A 20946-nucleotide genomic window follows, 5' to 3' on the forward strand; every position below is an offset into this window, starting at 1 on the left:
CGGGTAGCGATAAAGCGGGATATCAAATCCAAACTCTTCTTCTCCAGGCTGCCTGCCCCCCACCCTCAGAGCCCTTCTGTGTCCTGCCTCTGACAGGACCCCCACGGCCGTAGCTGCTGGGCCAGGACCCGCAGTGAGAGATGCGACTGGCACCAGACGCATTTGGCTACTGGCACGGGTCCAGTTGCGACCACATGGAGACCTCTGGGCACCAGGCATCTCCACCTGGCTGCTCCCTCCAGCTTCCTGAAGCAGGTCAGCAGAAGAGCTTCTTCACTGCGCTTGTGCCCCACCATTTTCCCCAAGGAGTCCACGGTTCACCCTCCTCAGCTAATCCCTACAACGACCCTGTGCGGTAGGCCAAGGGGCTGCAACTGACTCCAAGGTCACCTGGCTAGACTTGGGACGGAGTGGGGATTCGAACCCTGATCTCCCAGGTCCTCGACCGACACTCACCACCGCCCCACACTGCCTTCCTGGAGTCCTCCTGCTGTGGGGCAGCTCTATAAATGAAGTTGGTAAATAAATATGGGAAAAGCAAAATGTCACTGAAATATTCTCCTTGAAGCGTGCATTCGTTTCATTCCGGATTGCTTTATTTGATGTTCCAATGTGTTGTAAACAGCTTGGAGATTTTCTCTTTAAAATATAATTATATATTATATAATTATAATTGATTTTCATTGGGGGGGGGATTGGTGCCTAGATAGTCTGTTGTGGCAACCATGACCTAGTTCTCAGGTGGCCTTTGGTGATGAGCTTATGCATCTGAGTTTCTAGCCCCCCCCCCGCAGCCACACACCACGAGGGAGACCACTTCCCATCCTTCACAGTTTTAATTTTAAAACACGCCCCTACCCGCCCACTGCTCTCAGCCCAGGCACACAAGGCCCCACCCCCACCAGCCCCTCCCCCAGGGCCCCTGCCCCACTTAGGCACCACAGGCGGCTCCTGCCCCCCTCCCCAGCCCCCTCCAGTCCAGTCCCGCTTGGAGGTACATGCAAGGCACCCGCTGCTGCGTGTGGCATCCTGGGAGGGTGCCTCCCCCTGGGGGGAGGCGCAAAGACGAAAGGCAGGGAAGACACTTCCAGGCAGCTCCGAGGAGGCAGTCGGGGAGCCTGCGAGGTCTCTGTCCGGCAGGCTGGCGCGCAGAGTCCGGGCCTCGTCCGGGCGCTATCTGCGGTAGACGGCGAAGGCCACGAAGCTGAAGACGAGGGTGAGGCCCGCCAGGCAGGTGGTGGCCGTGGCCGTGAAGACGTGGCGGTACTGGAGCTGGAAGTACCAGAGGGCGCCCAGCATCAGCACAAAGAGAGGCACCATCAGGCTGCCCACGTTGAGGGCCGCCTGGGCGGCGTCCGCCTGGGCACCGTTGCCGTGGGCGGGCGCAGGCGACGGCCGGTTCTGCGAGATGTGGCAGTGCACCACGCTGTTGTGGGCGAGGTGCAGGGCAGAGAGCGTCTGAGAGTCGTCCCGGAGGAGCTGGCCCTGGTAGATGAGGCGCACCAGTTGCTCCTGGCCCGGGAAGTGGGTCCTGGCGGGGCGGAAAGAGAAGGAGAGAGGCTCATGTCCCTTGGCCCGGGTGAACAAGGGGATCCTAGCATGGGAGGGCTGGAAGGGAGCCCCAAATGCCCTTGACACACACACCCCCAGCAATGCCAAAGGGCACAGCTCAACCAGCAGAGCGTCTGCCTCGCAAGCAGAAGGTCCCGGCTTCCCTCCCACCGACAGCATCTCCAGGCAGGGCTGGAGGAAACCTTCCCGGAAATCCCAGAGGGCCACTGCTGCCAGCCAGTGTAGGCAACTAAGTGAGTGGAAGTAACGGGTCAGGCTCAGTACAAGGAAGCTGCCAACACTGCTCAGTTTGTGATACATCTGGAGGGCCGTCTACAAACACCACTAATAAGTGACAGCGGCTTAACCCCTGCCCTGGGTTTGAAGTTTTTGGCTGACTCCAAAGGGAGATGGTCCCCTGATAAGTGGAACTCTGGATCTGCTGTAGGTATTTCTGCTAATTCAGGGTCCTTTTAATGCACTGCATTTAAATGAACTGAATAGTTGTGGTTGGGAGTGTGTGTGTGTGTGTGTGTGTGAACTCAGAAGCGTTCAGCTCATTTTTCAGTTGCTATTTTGTCAATATTGTTTCACAGATTACAAATGCCCTATTGGTTTGTTAAGCCTATCATAAGACTTACACTACAACGGCGACATTGAGCTTATTTCTCAGTTGCTGGGTTGCTAATCGTGCTTTCTAGACCATAAATGTTGATTTTTAAAAATTGTACACTTGATGTTGTGAACTGTCTGAGATCTGCAGACGAAGGGCTAAACAAGAATTAAATAAATAATAATAATAATAACAGTGTTTTATGCCGTACTTGTGATGTCCTATTAATGTTTCTGAGCCGCTTTGGGATTTGTCTGAATGGAAAGTGACACAGATACGCATCCCATCACTCAAATCCATCCCTGGTTAACAGAGAAGGGGGGCTGGCTGCGTATTTGCATTCTGACGCCATTGCAGCCCCCCAAAGGGTGGGTGGTGAAGCTCCTTTCAGTGGGGCTGGGAACTCACTGAACAGGGAGCTATCAGCAGTGCTGGGGCAGCCCCTCAAAACCCCACAGGAAGCCCCTCACCTCTTCAAGGTGCCGACAGTGTCGTCAGGGTGGACCCGAGCCAGGCGCTCTGTGTCATTCAGGAACTTCAGCCGCAGGACGATGGTGTTGTCTGCTGGGGGGGCTTCTGCGCCAGGGGCCAGCCGGGGTCCCTGGGCAGGGCTGGGGGCCGTCCGATGCCTGAGCCCCGCGGCGTCCGAGGCAGCAGCTGAAGATGACGCCCCTTCGTCCTTGACCTGCCGGACCCCCGAGACCTGCGCCCCAGGCCTGTCTTCCACCAGGAGGCCTCCTTCCCGCGGCTGCCCCCCTGCGGCCAGAGGGGGGGAGGCGGCAAAGAGGGGGTCCCCTCGCTCCACCGTGTGCGTGGAGAACCAGGCGAGGGCCAGCACCAGCAGCACCAGCAGCACCCCAAAAAGGACCGTCACTTCGTCCCCCACGCCCTCAATCAGAGCCATGGCTGACGGCGACAGGGGGGAGGCACACCTCACACACCTGGGGGGCGGAAGGGAAAGAGGAGGGCAGTGAGAACAAGAGAAGCAGCAGGGACACTCCCCACCCCCCAGAATCACAAGGCTTAGAAAGCAGATTCTCAACCCGTTCTGCTCTTTAAACCTTTTGTGTTTTAAACTGCTGTTGCAATTTTTCCTTGGTTTCTCTCTCTCTTTTTGTAGAAAGCTTGGAGGCAATTGGGGTTTGTTTTACAGTCTGGTTAGGTTTTAGGAAATGGATAAAATTAAAACAATGACGTCGCAGATCTGGAGCCAACCCCCAGCCCCTAACTCTATGGGGCTGCTGGAAACCTCCAGCGGAGGAAGCAGACGACACGGTTGCTGCTGCTTCCAAGGGTGTTGGGAGGGTGGGGGTGTATCACCCTGAATCAGCCTGGCAGCTCATGGGAAGCTAAGTGTCCTTGCCACCCCCACCAACACCCCCAGGAGCCAACCAGATGCCCACAAGCAGGATCTGGCCATAATGTCTCCTCTTGCAGTTTTCAGCATCTGGTTCTGGAGGGCATTTGCTGGGCAGGCAGCATTAGAAATTAGCCAGGTGTGTTTTGCGACTGGCGCATGTCCAAGTGGAGATTTCTGGGTGCCAGGCTGGCGACTGGGGGAAGCCAAAGGCCCCTTCAAGAAGGAGCTGAAATATTCTCCTGGAAGCTTGACTTTGTTTTGCTCTGGGTTGTTTTGAGTTGGTATTTCAATGTGCCGCTTTTGAGATTTCTTCTTTAAAAGATAAAGCTGTATACAGTGGTACCTCGGGTTAAGTACCGTATTTTTTGCCCTATAGGACGCACTTTTCCCCCTCCAAAAATGAAGGGGAAATGTGTGTGCGGCGATTACAGGCTTTCGCTGAAGCCTGGAGAGCGAGGGGGGTCGGTGCCCACTGACCCCTCTCGCTCTCCAGGCTTCAGGAAGCTCTCCGCAAGCCGTGGGAGAGCTGCCTGCACCCAGAAGCCGGGGGGGGGGTGCTGAGCCCTGTGCCTGGGGGGGAAATAATTTTTTTTCTTTCTTCCCCCCCAAAAAAACTAGGTGTGCCCTATGGGCCAGTGCGCCCTATGGGGCGAAAAATACGGTACTTAATTCATTCCGGAGGTCCGTTCTTAACCTGAAAGTGTTCTTAACCTGAAACACCACTTTAGCTAATGGGGCCTCCTGCTGCTGCCGCGCCGCTGGAACACGATTTCTGTTCTCATCCTGAAGCAAAATTCTTAATCCGAGGTACTATTTCTGGGTTAGCGGAGTCTGTAACCTGAAGCGTCTGTAACTTGAGGTACCACTGTAGAACCAGCAACAACAACAAAACCTCGAAACCGAGACCTACGTTCCATTGTGGCAACTGCGCCCCAGGTCTGACGTGCCATTTGGCAATGAGATTGTATGGCGGAGTTTCCGTGTGCAGGACCGAGCATGGAAAGAAGGAACAGGGTCGCCTTTCGGAGACATGGGAAGGCGGCCCCGGAGAGGGAAGTCTGGGCAGGGGTTCATGCTCGGTTGTGTTTTTATATCCAGGGTGGCGGGGGGGGGGGGCAAATAGAGCAATAGCAAGAAGAAGAAGAAGAAGAACCAAGGTGCCTGGGAGCCCCTCCCCCCCTTCGGGGCTCCAGGCTGAGAGGCCCCCATCCAGCTGCTCTCCTGGGGCTCCGCTCGGGGCGCCCCTTCCCGCGCAGGCGCCGCCTTCACAACAGCCCTGCCAGGTGGGCGCCGGGGAGGAGGGAGGAGGGAGGGAGGGGCGCCCCCCCCCGGACTCGGCCCCCGCCCCCCTGGCGGAGGCGTCTCCTAGCAACCGCCCCCCCCCGCGACCCACCCCGACTCACCCGCGACCCCGCCAGCCGCCGCCGCCGCTTCCTCCTCCATCCTCCTCCGGCTGCCACTCAGGCGCTCCCGCCCTCCCTTCCGGCCGCCCGCGCGCGGCATTGTGGGCCTCGTAGTCCCCGCCTGCCCCACTTCCGGGGCGGGAGCGACCGCGCCGGCGCAGAGAGAGCCGCGCAAGGCACGCCGGGGGCCGTAGCTGGGGCTCGCGGTGCCTTGTGGGTCCTCTTCGCCGCAGGGGATTGTGGGCGCTGTAGTTTTCCCTTCCCGGGCGGGGATGGGGAGGGAGAAAGGGAAGGCTGCTTCCTGCGGCGCGGGGTTGAACTGCGGAACTGCCTGCCACAGGAGGCCGCCAACTGGATGTCTTCAAAAGAGGCTCCAGCAAATTGAGGGAGGAGGAAGAGGACAGGAAAGGCTGTCCTCTGGCTCCGCAATCGGAGGCAGAAATGTTTCCCAAGACCAGTTGCTGGAAAACGCAGGAGGGGAGAGCGGCTCTGTGTTCGAGTCCTGCTTGAGGTTTTCCCATGGGGGCCTCTGGCTGGCCTCTGCGAGAACAAGATGCTGGACTAGAGGCGCATTGGCCTGATTCAGCAGGCTCTCAAATGGCTTCTGCGCCGAATCCTTCCTCCTTCATGGGCAGCATCCAACGAAGTGGAAGGCGGAAGGTTGAGGCAAAAGGAAGTCCTCCTCTGAAGCACAGAGTTCAACAGTGGAACTCACTGCCACAAGAGGCCATGCTTCTCAGCCTGACTACCGCACAGGCTTGTTGTGAGGATTAAAGAGGGAAAGAGGGAGACTCCCGGGCAGAAAGGCCCCTCCGAATCCCGAGGGTGACGCCAACTCTCCCTGATAGCCACATGCAAGGCCAGGGACAGCCAGAAGGGGGCAGTAGCCAATGTCACTTCAGTCCACAGGCAGCTGCAAGAGGGACTGGGGGGAAGCGACCCTCAGTTCTTCTCCTCTCAGCCCTGATGTCCACAGATCCACAAGAAGAGAAGGATCAGGCCACTGGCCTTCCAAAGCCCTCTCCTCCTCTTTTAAAGCCATCTAGCAGTCCTGAGGCAGAGAGTTCCACAGGTTAACTCTGTGCTGTGTGAAGGACCTTCTTTGATCTGCCCCGAATCTTCCAGCATTCGGCTTCAATGTGTGCCCCCCATCAGAGGATGAATTTAATGCCTCGAGGGATGGCTTCGCGCAGGAGTAAAATGCCTCCCCGTCTGCCCCCCAACCCCAAGAGCCAGCCAAATGGCGCCAACGGCAGGACCAGGCAGGGCAGCGCCGGAGCCTACATCCTCTGCCAGGTGACCCTCATGGTCCCTCTGTGATTCTGTGCATTATTAGGGTTGTAGCTCAGCGACAGGCAGAAGGTCCCGGGTTCAGTTCCCAGCAGCACCTCCAGGTAGGGCTGGCAAAGACTCCTCCTTGAAACCCTGGAGAGCCGCAGCTGCCAGTCAGTGTAGACAATATACAGCTAGATGGTCTCAAGCAGCATGGTCTGCTTGAATGGCATCCGTCTGGCTAGGGAGACATTGGGAAAATGCACCTTTGAGGGCAAAGTCAAGCTGTTGGAAGGGAGGGAGTTGTCGCCGCGCCACACCTTGGTATGTGGAGGCCCACAGGGCGCAATCCTTTCCCCAATGCTTTTTAATATCTTAAGTGCCCCCTTGCCCAGCTTGTCCGGAGCTTTGGGCTGGGTTGGCATCAGCATGCTGATGACACCCAGCTTTATCTGTTGGTGGACGGCCGCCCTGACTCGGCCACGGACACACTGACCAGATGCTTGGAAGCTGTGGCTGGATGGTTACGTGGGAGCCGGTTGAAGCTAAATCCTTCGAAGACAGAGGTCCTCTGGCTGGGGCGGGACGATATGGGATCGAGGGGGCAACCCCCATCTCTTGCGGGGGCGCAAATAGTGCCAGTGCCTGCTGTCAAGAGCTTGGGTGTAACCTTCAATGCCTCCTTTTCCATGGAGGTGCAGGTTGCAGCCACAGCAAAGGTGGCATTTTTCCATCTCCGCCGTATTAAGCAGTTGGCCCCTTATCTCTCTCGCCCTGACCTAGCCACTGTGATCCACGTGACGGTCACCTCCAGACTGGATTATTGTAACTCGCTCTACGCGGGGCTGCCCTTGAGACTGACCCAGAAACTCCAGCGGGTGCAGAATGCCGCAGCGAGACTCCTTACGGGGTCTTCGCTGCGAGATCACATTCACCCAGTACTATACCAGCTGCACTGGCTCCCGGTGGAGTACAGGATCAGGTTTAAGGTGCTGGTTTTGACCTTTAAAGCCCTATACGGCCTAGGACCCTCGTACCTACGGGACCGCCTCTCCCGGTCTGCCCCACAGAGGACCTTAAGGTCCACAAATAACAACACTTTGGAGGTCCCAGGTCGCAAGGTGGTTAGATTGGTCTCAACCAGAGCCAGGGCTTTTTCGGCTGTGGCCCCGATCTGGTGGAACGCTCTGTCACAAGAGACCAGGGCCCTGTGGGACTTGACATCTTTCCGCGGGGCCTGCAAGACGGAGCTGTTCCGCCAAGCCTTTGGCTTGGACTCGGTCTGACCCTTATGTTTCCCTCCCCTTATGGTCTTGATTTATCGGCTATTTTAAAATGAGACTGCTTTTTAAATTGCATATTAACCTGTATTTTAAGTTGGTTTCTCCCCCCCTTCTTTTTTCCCCTATTATGTTTTTACTGTGATTTTATTGGTGTTAGCCGCCCTGAGCCCGGCTATGGCCGGGGAGGGCGGGGTATAAATAAAATTTATAATAATAATAATAATTATTACAGCAGCACCTGCTGTGGCTGCAGAGACTGATACAGGAGAGACATGTTTTGTTGCAGCCGGGGCAGACGAAGGTGTCCAGATGTGCTGCTGCAGATGCACCAGGGCCTTTCTCCTCCCAGCCGTCATTCCTTCTCTGGTCCCTGTTCGGGATGCAGGGCCTGCCTGCCTGTCTGTCTCCGGGCACTGGGGTCGTCTGCATGGGATTCCCACACGGCAGGACTGATGTTGCCGGCCTTCATGTCACACTGGCAGACATCTTAGTAAGGCAGAGCTGCTCTGCCAGTTGACCTGGTGCCCGAAGCCAGCACCCCATTGGGGATCCTGCCATCTTGCATTCTGCGGACACGACCAAGCCGGACGTCGCTGAGACAGGAGTGTGAACATGCTGGGAGTGTTGACTTGGGAGAGCACTTTTTCGTTTGGAATTCTGTCCTGTCGTGTGACGCCCCCAATCCTTCGGTTGCAGGTTGCAACCTCATTTTTAATTTGTATACCACAGTTCTATCTTACAATACTCAAGGCGGTTTACAAGCTGAAGAAACAAAAAATGTACATCTTACAACAATCTATCAATACAAAAATGTGATCATAAAACATAACTTTAAAATAGGCAGCCTCCATCAAAAAAGTAACATTCAACAATCATTAGAATAGTATAAAATAATAATATCAACATATAAAAGGTAAACAGAAATCCACTCAATAGTTACAATAATATCTAAACTATAATCAATAAGACAACGGCAAGCCACAGTACGTAAAACAATACAATACACATTGAGAAGCAGAGGGTGGGGCAAGGCAGGTGGGAGGAGGCCTTGCCTGGTGGAGTCTCTCCCCTCATCAGTGCATGCGGAAGTCACTGAGGCATCGCTCCTGCCAGTTGCAAGTTGCGCCCACGACTCAGTGCCACAAAGCAGCATGCTCAGCATGCGTGCGTCTTGATACTGGACACCCCATTCTCCCAGACCCCTTTGGAGAAGCCAGCCATTCCCATAGCTGCCTTGCCAACATGCTTGTCCAGCTCAGCATCAGTGGAGACTTTTCTGGTTATAGGAGAACCCAGTGTGATGGCCTGGGACTCGGAACCAGAGGAGACTCAGTCTGCACCGGATCCTTTGCCTCAGGCATCATCTGAACCACGTCTGGGGCCTGATCCTGAAGAGTCCCAGTCTGCACAGGTTCCCCTGCAACAAGCACCAGCTGGGCCGAGTCAGGGGCCTGAGCCTGCCCTGGCTCCAGATGCGGGGATGTTAACGGAAAAATCCGAGGGCTCCCTTGGACAAAATAACGACACCAACCAGGATAACTTGGAGCAAAACAGCAGCCTGTAGGCTTGGCCTTTATTGAACTCTTGCAACAGGGTGCTCCCCTCACTTGCAGGAGAGAGGAGGGACCCAGAAAAATGGTGTGCAAGGCCTTATAAAGACTTTTGAAATTCCCATCCTGTAGGTCAAGCCCACCCCCAGAAACATCATGCATACATCACAGAAAGGAGGGGTTGAGGGAGGAGTTGTGGTGGTAACCTGAGTGTCCTGTCACCTGGCTGGTTCCCCCTTTCCCCCTCCCCATGAATACTTTCCAGGTGACAGAGGGGAGTTTGCAGTTTCCTGCCCCCAGAGGGAAGAGCTGATTATTGTCCTTTGTTCCAGTCCCTGCTGAATCCACTCCCATATGCAAGTTCTTTGTGATCTTGATGGTCTTCTGTCTAGAACCATCAGGGTTGGCATAGCAACTGGGCAGGGCTCCTGTGTATGTGCTGGTATGCTCAAGGGATTATGGCTGCCCTATATCAAACCTTCCCCATTTTGTAGTCCTTCCTTCATGGAGTAAAATAAAAGTGGAACAGTGCAAATCCGATGTATGGTTGATTTTCTATGAATTTATTGCAGAAGCGTAGCGTATGTAGTGTGTGAGTGTGAGTGTGTGCGAAGTTTGTACAAACTGAATGATGGGGGGGGGGCGGCTCCTGCTACAGGGATGACCTTGTTGCCTCCAGCTGGGCCATCACTTACAGCTGCTCCACTACCGGTTGGGTCAGGGGAGGCTGAGGCGGCCTCTGGGTCTAGTAACACTCCGACGTCTCCCGAGCTGCAGAGACTGAGGTCTGAGAGAAGTAGAGACCTGAGTACTCGCAGGAGGAGTGCTCGCCTTCAGGCGAGACAGGGAGGTGAGTCGCTGGGGGATCAGGACCGGCCATTACCCCGACAGAGATAAAAGGCTGCTGGACCCTGCCCCAGGTTGCGGGAACAACATTGCTGTTTGCCAGAACCTGCCTGTGATCCTGTACCTGTCCTTGTCTGGTTTCCTGCCTTTGCCCTGTTGGACTGACTCCTAGCAGAACCTTCGGATTCTGGACCGGTCCTGGACCGTGTTTCATGGGTTACTGCTGGGTCCAGCACACCCAGTTTAACAGAATCTTCCACCACCTCAAGCATGTGGTCCCCAGTGCTGATGCCTGGAGTGCTGGTGATGTCTGGCCCAGGATGCTGGTCCTTGTCCTGGGCCAGACATCGCCAGCACAAGGACCAGATTAAGGCTTTCTGGGAAATGATATATAATGAATTAAAAAAGGTATTCAAATATACCTTCCCCAAGAAACCAGAGGCCTTTCTCCTGGGCATGGTCGGCCAAATGGTGATAAAAAAGGATAGAACTTTCTTTATGTATGCAACAACAGCAGCAAGAATACTCATTGCAAAGTATTGGAAGACACAAGAACTTCCCACACTGGAGGAATGGCAGATGAAACTAATGGACTGTATGGAACTGGTGGAAATGACTGGTAGAATCCGTGACCAGGGAGAAGAGTCGGTGGAGGAAGATTGGAAGAAATTCAAAGATTATCTACAGAAACACTGTAAAATTAAAGAATGTTAGAGTGATGTTGGATTGAAAATGAGTGGTTTCCAGCTGTGCAGGATTTAAAGTTATAGATAAACTAAGATTAAGGATTAGGATTAAAGAAGTTTAAGGAAATGGAAATTTGGCTTTTAAGAGGTAAAATTTTAATGTTATATTATATTAAGATTAAAGATTGGGATTAAAAAAGAGGGAAAGAAATTGCTGGACAAACAATTTGAACTGGAATACAAAAGAGGGAGGTATGAGGAGGTCTAGAAAACAAGTAAATTTGCAGATGGAAATGAAGGGGTGATACTGTTTTTAATTGTTCTTTTTGTCTTGTATTTTGTTTTTTCTTTGTTCTTTTTTTCTTTTTTCTTTGGACTATGTATTGTGCTTTTTTGAATTGTGTATTTTTCGTCTATGTTTTTCTGTTTAATCTTTTATTGAAACCTTAATAAATATCATTTAAAAAAAAACAAAACAGGATGCTGGTCCTTGTCAGGCTGGTGGTTAGGCAGAACTCCCCGCAGTCTTGGGCAAAGCGGTTGACGGGTCTCTGCAGAGCTCCCTCGGCGTGCGCTGTCACAGCCACGTCATCTGCAAACATCTCTCACTTAAGGATCAGGTCCACTTTTGTCTCGGTGTGGAAATGCGCCAGGTTGAGCAGAACCCCATCGCAGACCCCCATCGCCAGACATCGACTTCGGTCTCCCAGGAAGGCAGAGGAGAGCAGCAGGGAGAAGAATATGCCAAAGAGGGTTGGGGCAAGAAGACCACAGCCCTGCTTAATAAATAATAATAATAATAATAATAAATAATTGTACCCTGTCCATCTGGATGGGTTTCCAACAGAATATTAAAAGCACTATAAAATATCAAACATTAAAAACCTCCTGATACAGGGCTGTCTTCAGATGTCTTCTGAAAGTCAGATAGTTGTTTGTTTCTTTGACATCTGATGGGAGGGCGTTCCACAGGGCGGGTGCCACCACCGAGAAGGCCCTCTGCCTGGTTCTCTGTAACCTCACTTCTCACAGGGAGGGAACCGCCAGAAGGCCCTCGGAGCTGGACCTCAGTGTCCAGGCAGAACGATGGGGGTGGAGATGCTCCTTCAGGTCTACTGGGCCTTTGAGGCCGTTCAGGGCTTTCAAGGTCAGCACCAACACTTTGAATTGTGCCCAGAAATGTACTGGGAGCCAATGTAGGTCTTTCAGGACCAGTGTTATATGGTCTCGGCGGCCGCTCCCAGTCACCAGTCTGGCTGCTGTGTTCTGTGTTGTTGTTGTTTTTACTTTTATTAAACATACATTACATGCAAAACATAAAACAAAGAAAGAAGAAGAAAAAACCCTAATCTTACATTGGATATTTCTAGACTTAAGATAGTTTTTACAGTATACATAATCAAATTATCAAACATCTAGAATAAATGTGTATTATATAAAAGAAATAAAGAGAAAAAAGAAAACAAAAAATACACAACAATAAAACCAAAAAATTTACAAGACTAAAAAAACCTATCAAAGAAAAAAACATTATTTAGTTAATTCAAACCAGTACCAAGGTATCTAGCTGCCACATTCTGCATTAGTTGTAGTTTCTGGGTCACCTTCAAAGGTAGCCCCACAGAGAGCGCATTGCAGTAGTCCAGGAGATAAACAGAGCATATAAAGTTAAGAATTTGTCAAGAATGTATAACTTGCTGTTGAAATGGAATACTCAAGATGAAACGGTGAAATCTGTTATGATTAAATGGGCACAAGATGTTGGACATAATATTATGATGGCTGACTGGGAACAGTTATGGACCACAGGTATGAAGTTTACGGCATGTAATGCCCTAAAAGAGAATTTAATGAAAATGATTTATAGGTGGTACATAATGTCAGGGAACTGCCATCGGAAGGAAGGGAGGTGAAGGGGCTCACACAGGTTGGGAGAGACTCAGCAGCTGAAGAGGGAACCAGTAGGGGGAGAGGAGGTGAGCTGAGGGAAAGTGAGCTGCAGGGATGGCTCAGAGACACTTCCAGCGAAAACAGTGGGGAGGTTTCAGGACCTCCTGTAGGGACACCCACTCCTCGCCGGAAACTGTCATGCAGAGAGTCCAGAAGACGTGTTTCCGTTAAGGAGCTTTTATGTTGGAAGCGATTCCGAAAGCAACCACTGTCGGAATCTGCTAGTGACTAGAGGAGCCATGTCTGAGGGGCTCCGTCACAGACAGAGGTTTGTGGATTTGAACAAACTCTGAGGGGATACGATTTTACGCACAAGCAGCTCATCATCCCATCACAGCATTCCGACAGTCTTTGAAAGCAGCTTGTGCAGGAGAAGGCATCATGAGCAACCCAGCCGGAACCGGAGAAGCAGGAGCTGGAGCGGGTCCAAGCCTGGAAGAAAGGTACCGGGTGTTGGAGGTCCAGCTAGCGCTGCAGACGGCGAGGCTTGAGGAGAGGAGGGCTCAGGATGCAGACAAAAAGGGGAAAGCCACCCAGCTCGCCAGAAAGGTACCAGGATTGGTGCAGAAGTTTGGGGGGGAGCCCAAAGACTATCATGGCTTTCAGACAGAGAGATGCAGGAGCTAAAGGAGTTCATTGACAAGAACCTGAAGAGAGGGTTCATCAGAGAGTCCAGGGCGGTGGGGGGCAGCCCAGTGTTTTTTGTGGATAAAAAAAACACGAACAAGCCGAGGCTGGTGTGTGACTTCAGGGCCTTGAAAGAAGTGTCAGAACCAGTGGCCTTCCCTATGCCCAGGATTGACGACATTTTGACAAGGGTACGGAAGGGAAAGATTTTCACAAAGCTGGACCTAAGGGGGGCGTACAACCTGATACGAATAAGGAAGGGGGATGAATGGAAAACCACCATGTTCACCCCTTTAGGGGCATTTGAATATCTCGTTATGCCCTTCGGCCTACAAGGAGGCTCCGCGTGCTTTCAATCGTTTATGAACCACGTCCTGGGGCCTTTGCTTTACAAGAATTGTGTGGCCTTCTTAGACGATGTGTTGGTGTATTCTGAGAATGAGGAGCAGCATGTGAGAGACGTCAGAGAAGTGTTGAGCAGGCTGCAAGCCAACCAGCTGTGGGTGAAACTGGAGAAGTGTCAGTTTCATACCAAGGAGGTGGAATTCCTGGGGTATCGCCTGTCAGACAAGGGATTGGCCATGGATCCCGGCAAGGTCCAGGCGGTGCTGGAATGGAAAACACCCAAAACAAGGAAGGATGTGCAGAGGTTCCTAGGATTTGGGAACTTCTATCGTAAGTTCATCCGAAACTTTGCCCACCTGACGGCGCCCATTACGGACTGTCTCAGCAGTAAGAAGAAGTTCGTTTGGACTGAGGAGGCGGAGCGAGCATTTGAGGAACTAAAAAGGGCCTTCGCCTCGGAACAACAACTCCTGCATGTGGATTTACAAAAACCGATGAGAGTGGAAACTGACGCATCAGACAGAGCTATTGGGGCGGTGCTTCTGCAGCCTGGCAAGGAGGAGTCAGAGTGGAGACCGTGTGCCTTTTTTTCGCGAAAGCTGAACAAATCCGAGAGGAACTACACGGTGTATGACCGAGAACTACTAGCCATTCATGAGGCGTTCCGGAGATGGAGGCACCTGCTAATTGGCGCACAACATAAGGTGCAAGTGTGCACTGACCACAAGAACCTAGAGTATTGGAGGACGGCACGAGTGCTCAACCAACGGCAAGTGAGATGGGCCCAGGAGTTCTCCAAATTTAACTTTGAGATTTGTTACGTGCCAGGCCCAGAGAACATTAGGGCGGACGCTCTCTCTCGCAAACCTGAATATTTGGAGGGGGAGGGAGCACCCAAAGAGAGACATGTCATTCCAGAGGACCGCTGGGTGTGTGGGGCGGCATTGGTGGGACAAAGAGAACTGGTAGAGGAAACAGAGAATGATGAATACGCCCAGAATAAGCTCAGAGGTCTTAGGGGTGAGGGAGAGGAACCAGGGGGTTTCGAGGAAAGAAATGGAGCTTTGTATTACAAAGGGGCACTGTATATCCCTGAAGGAGACTTAAGGGGGAGGGTACTCAAGCAGTTGCACGACAGCCCCACGGCGGGGCATTTTGGACAACACAAAACCATGTGGTTGGTCACCAGGGAATTTTGGTGGCCTAAGGTGAGGGAAGATGTACGGGAGTATGTAAGAGGGTGCGAGCAATGCCAGCGAGCCAAAGGGGAGAGGCGGGCGCCGGCGGGGCTATTAGAACCCTTACCAACCCCAGAACGACCTTGGGAGGCAGTGTCGATAGATTTTATGACTGATCTGCCGAAGTCCAAGGGGAAAACAGCCATCATGGTGGTGGTAGACCTACTAACAAAGATGTGCCACTTTGTAGCCTGCTCGCATGCAGTCACGGCGGAAGAGACAGCGAAGTTATTTGTAGAACACATTTTTAGGTTGCACGGAGTGCCATTGAGGGTGGTCTCAGACCGCGGAAAACAATTTACTTCCAGGTTCTGGAGGAAGCTCATGAGCTTACTGCAGGTGGAGGTCAACTTTTCGACTGCCCGGCACCCTGAAACCAACGGGCAGGCGGAAAGAGCAAACGGTGTCCTCCAGCAATACCTGAGGTGTTATGTCAATGACAGAGAGAATGACTGGGTAGAAAAGTTGGCGCTGGCGGAATTTGCCTACAACAATGCCGAGAATGTGTCCACAGGGATGAGCCCCTTCTTGGCTAATTATGGGTGTCATCCCAGGGCTTTCCCAGGGGGAGAAGGGGAGAGATGGAGCGTCCCGGCAGCCGAGCATTTTGTAGAAGAAATGGAAGCAATCCATCGTCAGCTCCAACTCAACTTAGAAAGGGCGAAGGAAGAATACAAGAGGCAGGCAGACAAGAACCGAAGGGAAGGTGAAACCATAAGGGTGGGAGATCGGGTGTGGCTGTCAACCCAAGGGTTGCCGTTCAAAGGAGGTTGTAAGAAATTAAGACCCAGGAGATTGGGTCCCTTTGAGGTCATTCAACAGGTCAACCCAGTGGCTTTCAGGCTCCGGTTACCCAACCACATGAAACTGCATCCAGTATTTCACAGGTCGTTACTGTCACCGTATGAGGGGGGACGAGAAGGGATGGCCACTCGGGGACCGGTCATAGAAGAAAGAGAATGCAGCAGCCACGTGGCAGAAATCCTCGACGCCAGGTGGAAGGGGGATCAGGTGGAGTATTTGGTAGCGTGGGAAGGAGAACCGGAGTCAGAAAACACTTGGGTAATGGCAGAAGATATCAATGACGAGGTATTGATAGAAACGTTCCATCAAAGGTTCCCAAGGAAACCTCAGCCTGTGGAGAGGTTCCGGAGGGAATACTTTGGGACCACCGATGAGGAGGAGGAGTTGGAAGGATTCCCGGACTCGGAAGGGGAAGGGGAGATGGACTCTGAGGAGGAGGAGTACTTCGAGACCAGGAACCGCAACAGGTGGAGAGAAGTGTTCGAGACATCAGAAGATGAAGGAAGTTCATTCCGGGGTTTTGCCTCCTCACCGCCCGTAGAGGAGGGGGCGAGAGGGGGTGAAGGGGGCCCTGGAGGGGAGGTGGATGTCAGGGAACTGCCATCGGAAGGAAGGGAGGTGAAGGGGCTCACACAGGTTGGGAGAGACTCAGCAGCTGAAGAGGGAACCAGTATGGGGAGAGGAGGTGAGCTGAGGGAAAGTGAGCTGGAGGGATGGCTCAGAGACACTTCCAGCGAAAACAGTGGGGAGGTTTCAGGACCTCCTGTAGGGACACCCACTCCTCGCCGGAAACTGTCACGCAGAGAGTCCAGAAGACGTGTTTCCGTTAAGGAGCTTTTATGTTGGAAGCGATTCCGAAAGCAACCACTGTCGGAATCTGCTAGTGACTAGAGGAGCCATGTCTGAGGGGCTCCGTTCCAGACAGAGGTTTGTGGACTTGAACAAACTCTGAGGGGATACGATTTTACGCACAAGCAGCTCATCATCCCATCACACATAACACCAGTCAAGCTTGCAAAAATCTACCATTTGCCCGATAATAAATGTTGGAAACGTAATGAAACTGAAGGTACATTCTTTCACCTTTGGTGGACATGCCCAAAGATTAAGGCTTTCTGGGAGATGATCTATAATGAAATGAAAAAGGTATTTAAATATACCTTCCTGAAGAAACCAGAGGCCTTTCTCCTGGGCATGGTCGGCCAATTGGTGCCAAAGAAGGATAGAACTTTCTTTATGTATGCCACAACAGCAGCAAGAATACTTATCGCAAAGCACTGGAAGACACAAGATCTACCCACCCGGGAAGAATGGCAGATGAAGTTGATGGACTACATGGAACTGGCGGAAATGACTGGCAGAATTCGAGATCAGGGAGAAGAGTTGGTGGAAGAAGATTGGAAAAAATTTAAAGTATATTTACAGAAACATTGTAAAATCAATGAGTGTTAGAAGGATGCTGGAATGAAGCTATATGGTTTTAGTAGAAATGTAACAAAGAATTAAGTAAAAGCTGATTGATAACGGGCCAAAATGAAAAAATTTAAGGTTAGACCGTTAAGATAAATTATAGAACAAAAATTGAGAAAGATGGAAAGAATTTGCTGAAATAGTGAATTGAACTAGAATACAAAAAAAGGGAGGTGTGAGGAGGTCGATGAAACAAGTAAAGGAAAGGTAAAGATATGGAATATTGGATGTGTGTTTTTTTTCTTTTTTGTTGTTTCTTTTTGTTGTATTGTTGAATTGCTTTTCTATGTTTTCTTTTTCTTTTTTATTGTTGTCTTTTTTATTTTTTCTGTAATCTTTAAACTTTTAATAAATATCATTTAAAAAAAAAGATAAACAGAGCATGCACAACTCTGGTGAGACAGTCCACAGGCAGGGAGGGTCTCATCCTGCATACCTGATGGAGCTGGTAAACAGCTGCCCTGGACCCAGAATTGACCTGTGCCTCCATGGACAGCTGTGAGTCCAAAATGACTCCCCGGCTGCGCACCTGGTCCTTCAGGGGCACAGTTACCCCATTCAGGACCAGGGAGTCCCCCACACCTGCCCATCTCCTGTCCCCCAAAAACAGGACTTCTGTCTTGTCAGGATTCAACCTCAATCTGTTAGCCGCCACCCATCCTCCAACCGCTTCATACCACTCTTTGTGGGGAAGGCGTCTGAGGATGAGCCATCACATGGGACTGTGCCACGCATATTCTTGTGGAAGGACACCATTTCATGAAGCTGAGGTGGACATCTTATCTGGTGGAGCCACGTGAAGAGACCTTTTTGGCTGAGGAGGTCAAAGGCCTCAATGTGCAAGGGGCGTCACCTGCTCTCAGCATTCCTCCAGCAGCTGGCGCACTGAGAACATCATGTCAACCATGGCTCAATGCTGTGCTCACAACATTGTGACTCGGGATAAACCCTGTGGGTGAGTGACCACAATCCACTGAGCGCTACACGGACCAAGGCTTTCCCCCCAGTAGCAGAGGGATCCCATGGTAGCTCTTGCTGTCATGGTGGTCACCTTTGTCACAATGCTGGAGTCGCGCATGTCTTGTGGCACGGATCCTTGTTCCCAACACTGCAAGAAGAGGCTGTGGAAGAGTCAGGAGGGAGGAACAGAATCTGGCTCTCAGCACCTCTGGGGGATTCCATCCTGCCCTGGGCCTTTTCCACATGCCTGAGAGATGAAGGCATTCTTTAGTTGGTCAAGGGAGGGAGGGCCTGTTAGAATTCCAAGACAGGCAGAGTCTGGATTCTGTCAATTCCCTGTGGGTACACTTCTTGAGAGTGCTCTGCCCATCACTTCATTGGCTTGGTGCAGTCTGCGACCACCTCTCCAGACAAAGTTTTCCGTGGTGCATTTTTCCTGACTGTTGCCCAAAGGCTTTCTTCATGCCTTCGTAGATTTTGCAAGCGTTGCCGCTGTCAGCAGTGAGCTGGATGTTCTGACACAGCTTTAGCCAGTAGCCATTGGCACTGTGCTGGGCCCAGGGGCAACCCGTGAAACGTGGTCCAGGACCAGTCCAGAATCCGAAGGTTCCGCTGGGAGTAAGTCCAACAGGGCCAAGGCAGGAAACCAGGCAAGGACAGGGGCAGGATCTGGCATACAGCAGTGTTGCTCCCGCAACCTGGGACGGGGTCTGACAGCCTTTTATCTTTGTCAGGGTAGCGGCCAGTCCTGATCCCCCGGCGACCTCCCTGTTTCGCCTGAAGGCGAGCACTCCTCCTGCGAGTACTCTGCTCTCTCCTTCTCCCAGACCTCAGTCTCTGCAGCTCGGGAGACGTCGGTGGGTAACTAAACCCAGAGGCCGCCTCAGCCTCCCCTGACCCAACCGGTAGTGGAGCAGCTGTAAGTGATGGCCCAGCCGGAGGTAACAACGTCATCCCCACATCTGGAGCCAGGGCAGGATCAGGCCCCTGACTCGGCCCAGCTGGTGTTCGTTGCGGGGGAACCTGTGCAGACTGGGACTCTTCAGGATCAGGCCCCAGACTTGGTTCAGATGATGCCTGAGGCAAAGGATCCGGTGCAGACTGAGACTTCTCTGGTTCTGAGTCTGAGTCCGAGTCCCAGGCCATCACAGGCACATTGTTTGGCAATCCGCTGGACATCACTCCTTCCCTTGTCTTCTCTCTCTACAAATTGCACCTCGGGGTTCACTCCTGAAGACTTTCTCACAAATGGAGGTTTACGATTAGAGTTTTCCTTCTCCTGGATGGGCTACTTTCCCAGGTTGACGAGCCCCTCGTTTCTCTCCATGGCGTGGGCAGAAAATGCCTTCTTGACTGTTGGACCCACTATGGGTTAGCTGTGATTTCTGAATTGCCGGGAGTTGGACTACGTGCCCCTGGGGGTCCCACTACAATGCCATGCTTCTAGGACTGCTGGGCTGGGGCAGAGTGCGTGTCATCGTGCAAGTCCTTAATTTCATTTGCTGGTTCATGAGGAGGCGGGACACGTCATGTTGTTTTTCCTTCCTGGGCTGCAATTGTGATCACTGTTTGGGGTTTCTCTGTTTTTGTTTTTTTATATGCTGCATGGAATTTTAATATTTTATAGAATCATGGAAGGGACGCCCAAGGATCATCTAGTTGAGTCCCGCGCAATGCGGGAAGAATGGTCTATGTTGTGAACTACCCTGTGATCTTTGGAGGAAGGGTGCTATACATAATAATGGTGATAATAATAATTCTCTTTTATAGTGTTCTTCTGTGTATGTTGCTTGGAGACGGTTTTAGGTGACAAGAAACTAATAGGTTTAATAGATAAAAACATAAGGAGACCCTGCTGGCTCATCTAATCCAGCAGCCTCTTCTCACAACCAGTTGCCCCCAATGGGAAACCTGCAAGCAAGACCCGAGTGCGGATTCCAGAAACTGGGATTCATGGAGGCAAAGCAGAACTCCCTTGGCTAGGAGCCAACAACAGCCCTTTCCTCCATGCATTTGAAATAAGCAAACAGTACCTTCCGGGGGAGAGGATATGGACCTGGAGCCTTCCCCACATTTCCCCCACATATGAGTCTTCCTCACATTTTTCGAATTACCGGGGGGGGGGGATTGGCGTTCCCGCCCGAAAAAGGCTTTCCATGGAGGTGCAGATTGCCACTGTGATCCACAGTGTGATCCACAGCGACGGTCACCTCCAGACTGGATTATTGTAACTCACTCTACGTGGGGCTGCCCTTGAGACTGACCCAGAAACTCCAGCGGGTGCAGAATGCCGCGGCGAGACTCCTTACGGGGTCCTCACCGCAGGATCACATTCACCCGGTGCGATACTTAGCTGCACTGGTACGAGGGTCCTAGGCCGTGAAGGGCATTAAAGGTCAAAACTAGCACCTTAAATCAGACCCTGTACTCCACCGGGAGCCAGTGCAGCTGGAAAAGGACTGGGTGAATGTGCTCCCATGGCAAAGGGATTAAAAGAGGATTGGAGAAATTCATGGAGGAGGAAGAGAGGCAATCGATGGCTCCTGGCCAGGGTGCTGTGCTCTGCGTCCACAGTCAGAGGCAGCGATGCTTCTGAAGACCACCATCCCCTCCAACATTTCTCCAATGAAAATGGGGACGTCCTAAGGAAAAGCAGGACATTCCAGGATTAAAAGGGAAACTGTGATGGCTTCTGTACATCTGGGACTGTCCCTGGAATATGGGGGCACTTGGAGGGTCTGCATTTGCTGGAAACGGCAGGAGGGGAGAGTTGCTCTTGTGCTCAGATCCCGCTTGCTGGTTTCCCAATGAGGGCATCTGTTCAGCCACAATGAGGACAGGATCCTGGGTTGGGCAGGCACCCTTTGGCCTGACCCAGCAAAGGGAGCTCTTTCCTCCTGGGCAGCCCCGAGGAATGCAAAGAAGCTGCAGTCCAGCCCTGGTGTGAGGGCTGTGTGCGTCCGTCCGTCCGTCTGTCGCCAGCTGTGG

At 52.2% G+C, this 20946-nt stretch overlaps 1 protein-coding gene across 1 annotated transcript; it reads right to left on the minus strand.

The window, feature by feature from the left end:
- Nucleotides 1-933: 933 nt before the first annotated feature.
- Nucleotides 934-5066, minus strand: TMUB1 (transmembrane and ubiquitin like domain containing 1). Its single transcript, XM_080975234.1, has 3 exons — nt 4928-5066; nt 2635-3105; nt 934-1531 (listed from the first exon to the last, which is right to left on the minus strand). Exons 2-3 carry the CDS (start codon nt 3066-3068, stop codon nt 1174-1176), a joined length of 792 nt encoding a protein of 263 aa, XP_080831360.1. The 5' UTR covers nt 3069-3105; nt 4928-5066; the 3' UTR covers nt 934-1173.
- Between the last annotated feature and the right edge of the window lie 15880 nt (nt 5067-20946).

The sequence above is a fragment of the Podarcis pityusensis genome (genome assembly GCF_964106645.2).
Source record: "Podarcis pityusensis genome assembly, chromosome: 12".
NCBI lineage: Eukaryota > Metazoa > Chordata > Lepidosauria > Squamata > Lacertidae > Podarcis > Podarcis pityusensis.

What these genes read in the sequence shown, in the direction of transcription:
- TMUB1 (XM_080975234.1), bottom strand. Translation starts at nt 3,068, where the DNA reads ATGGCTCTGATTGAGGGCGTGGGGGACGAAGTGACGGTCCTTTTTGGG. An exon ending in ACTGTCGGCACCTTGAAGAG is followed by an intron (nt 1,532 to 2,634) that starts GTGAGGGGCTTC and finishes CCGCCCCGCCAG; the next exon opens with GACCCACTTCCCGGGCCAGG.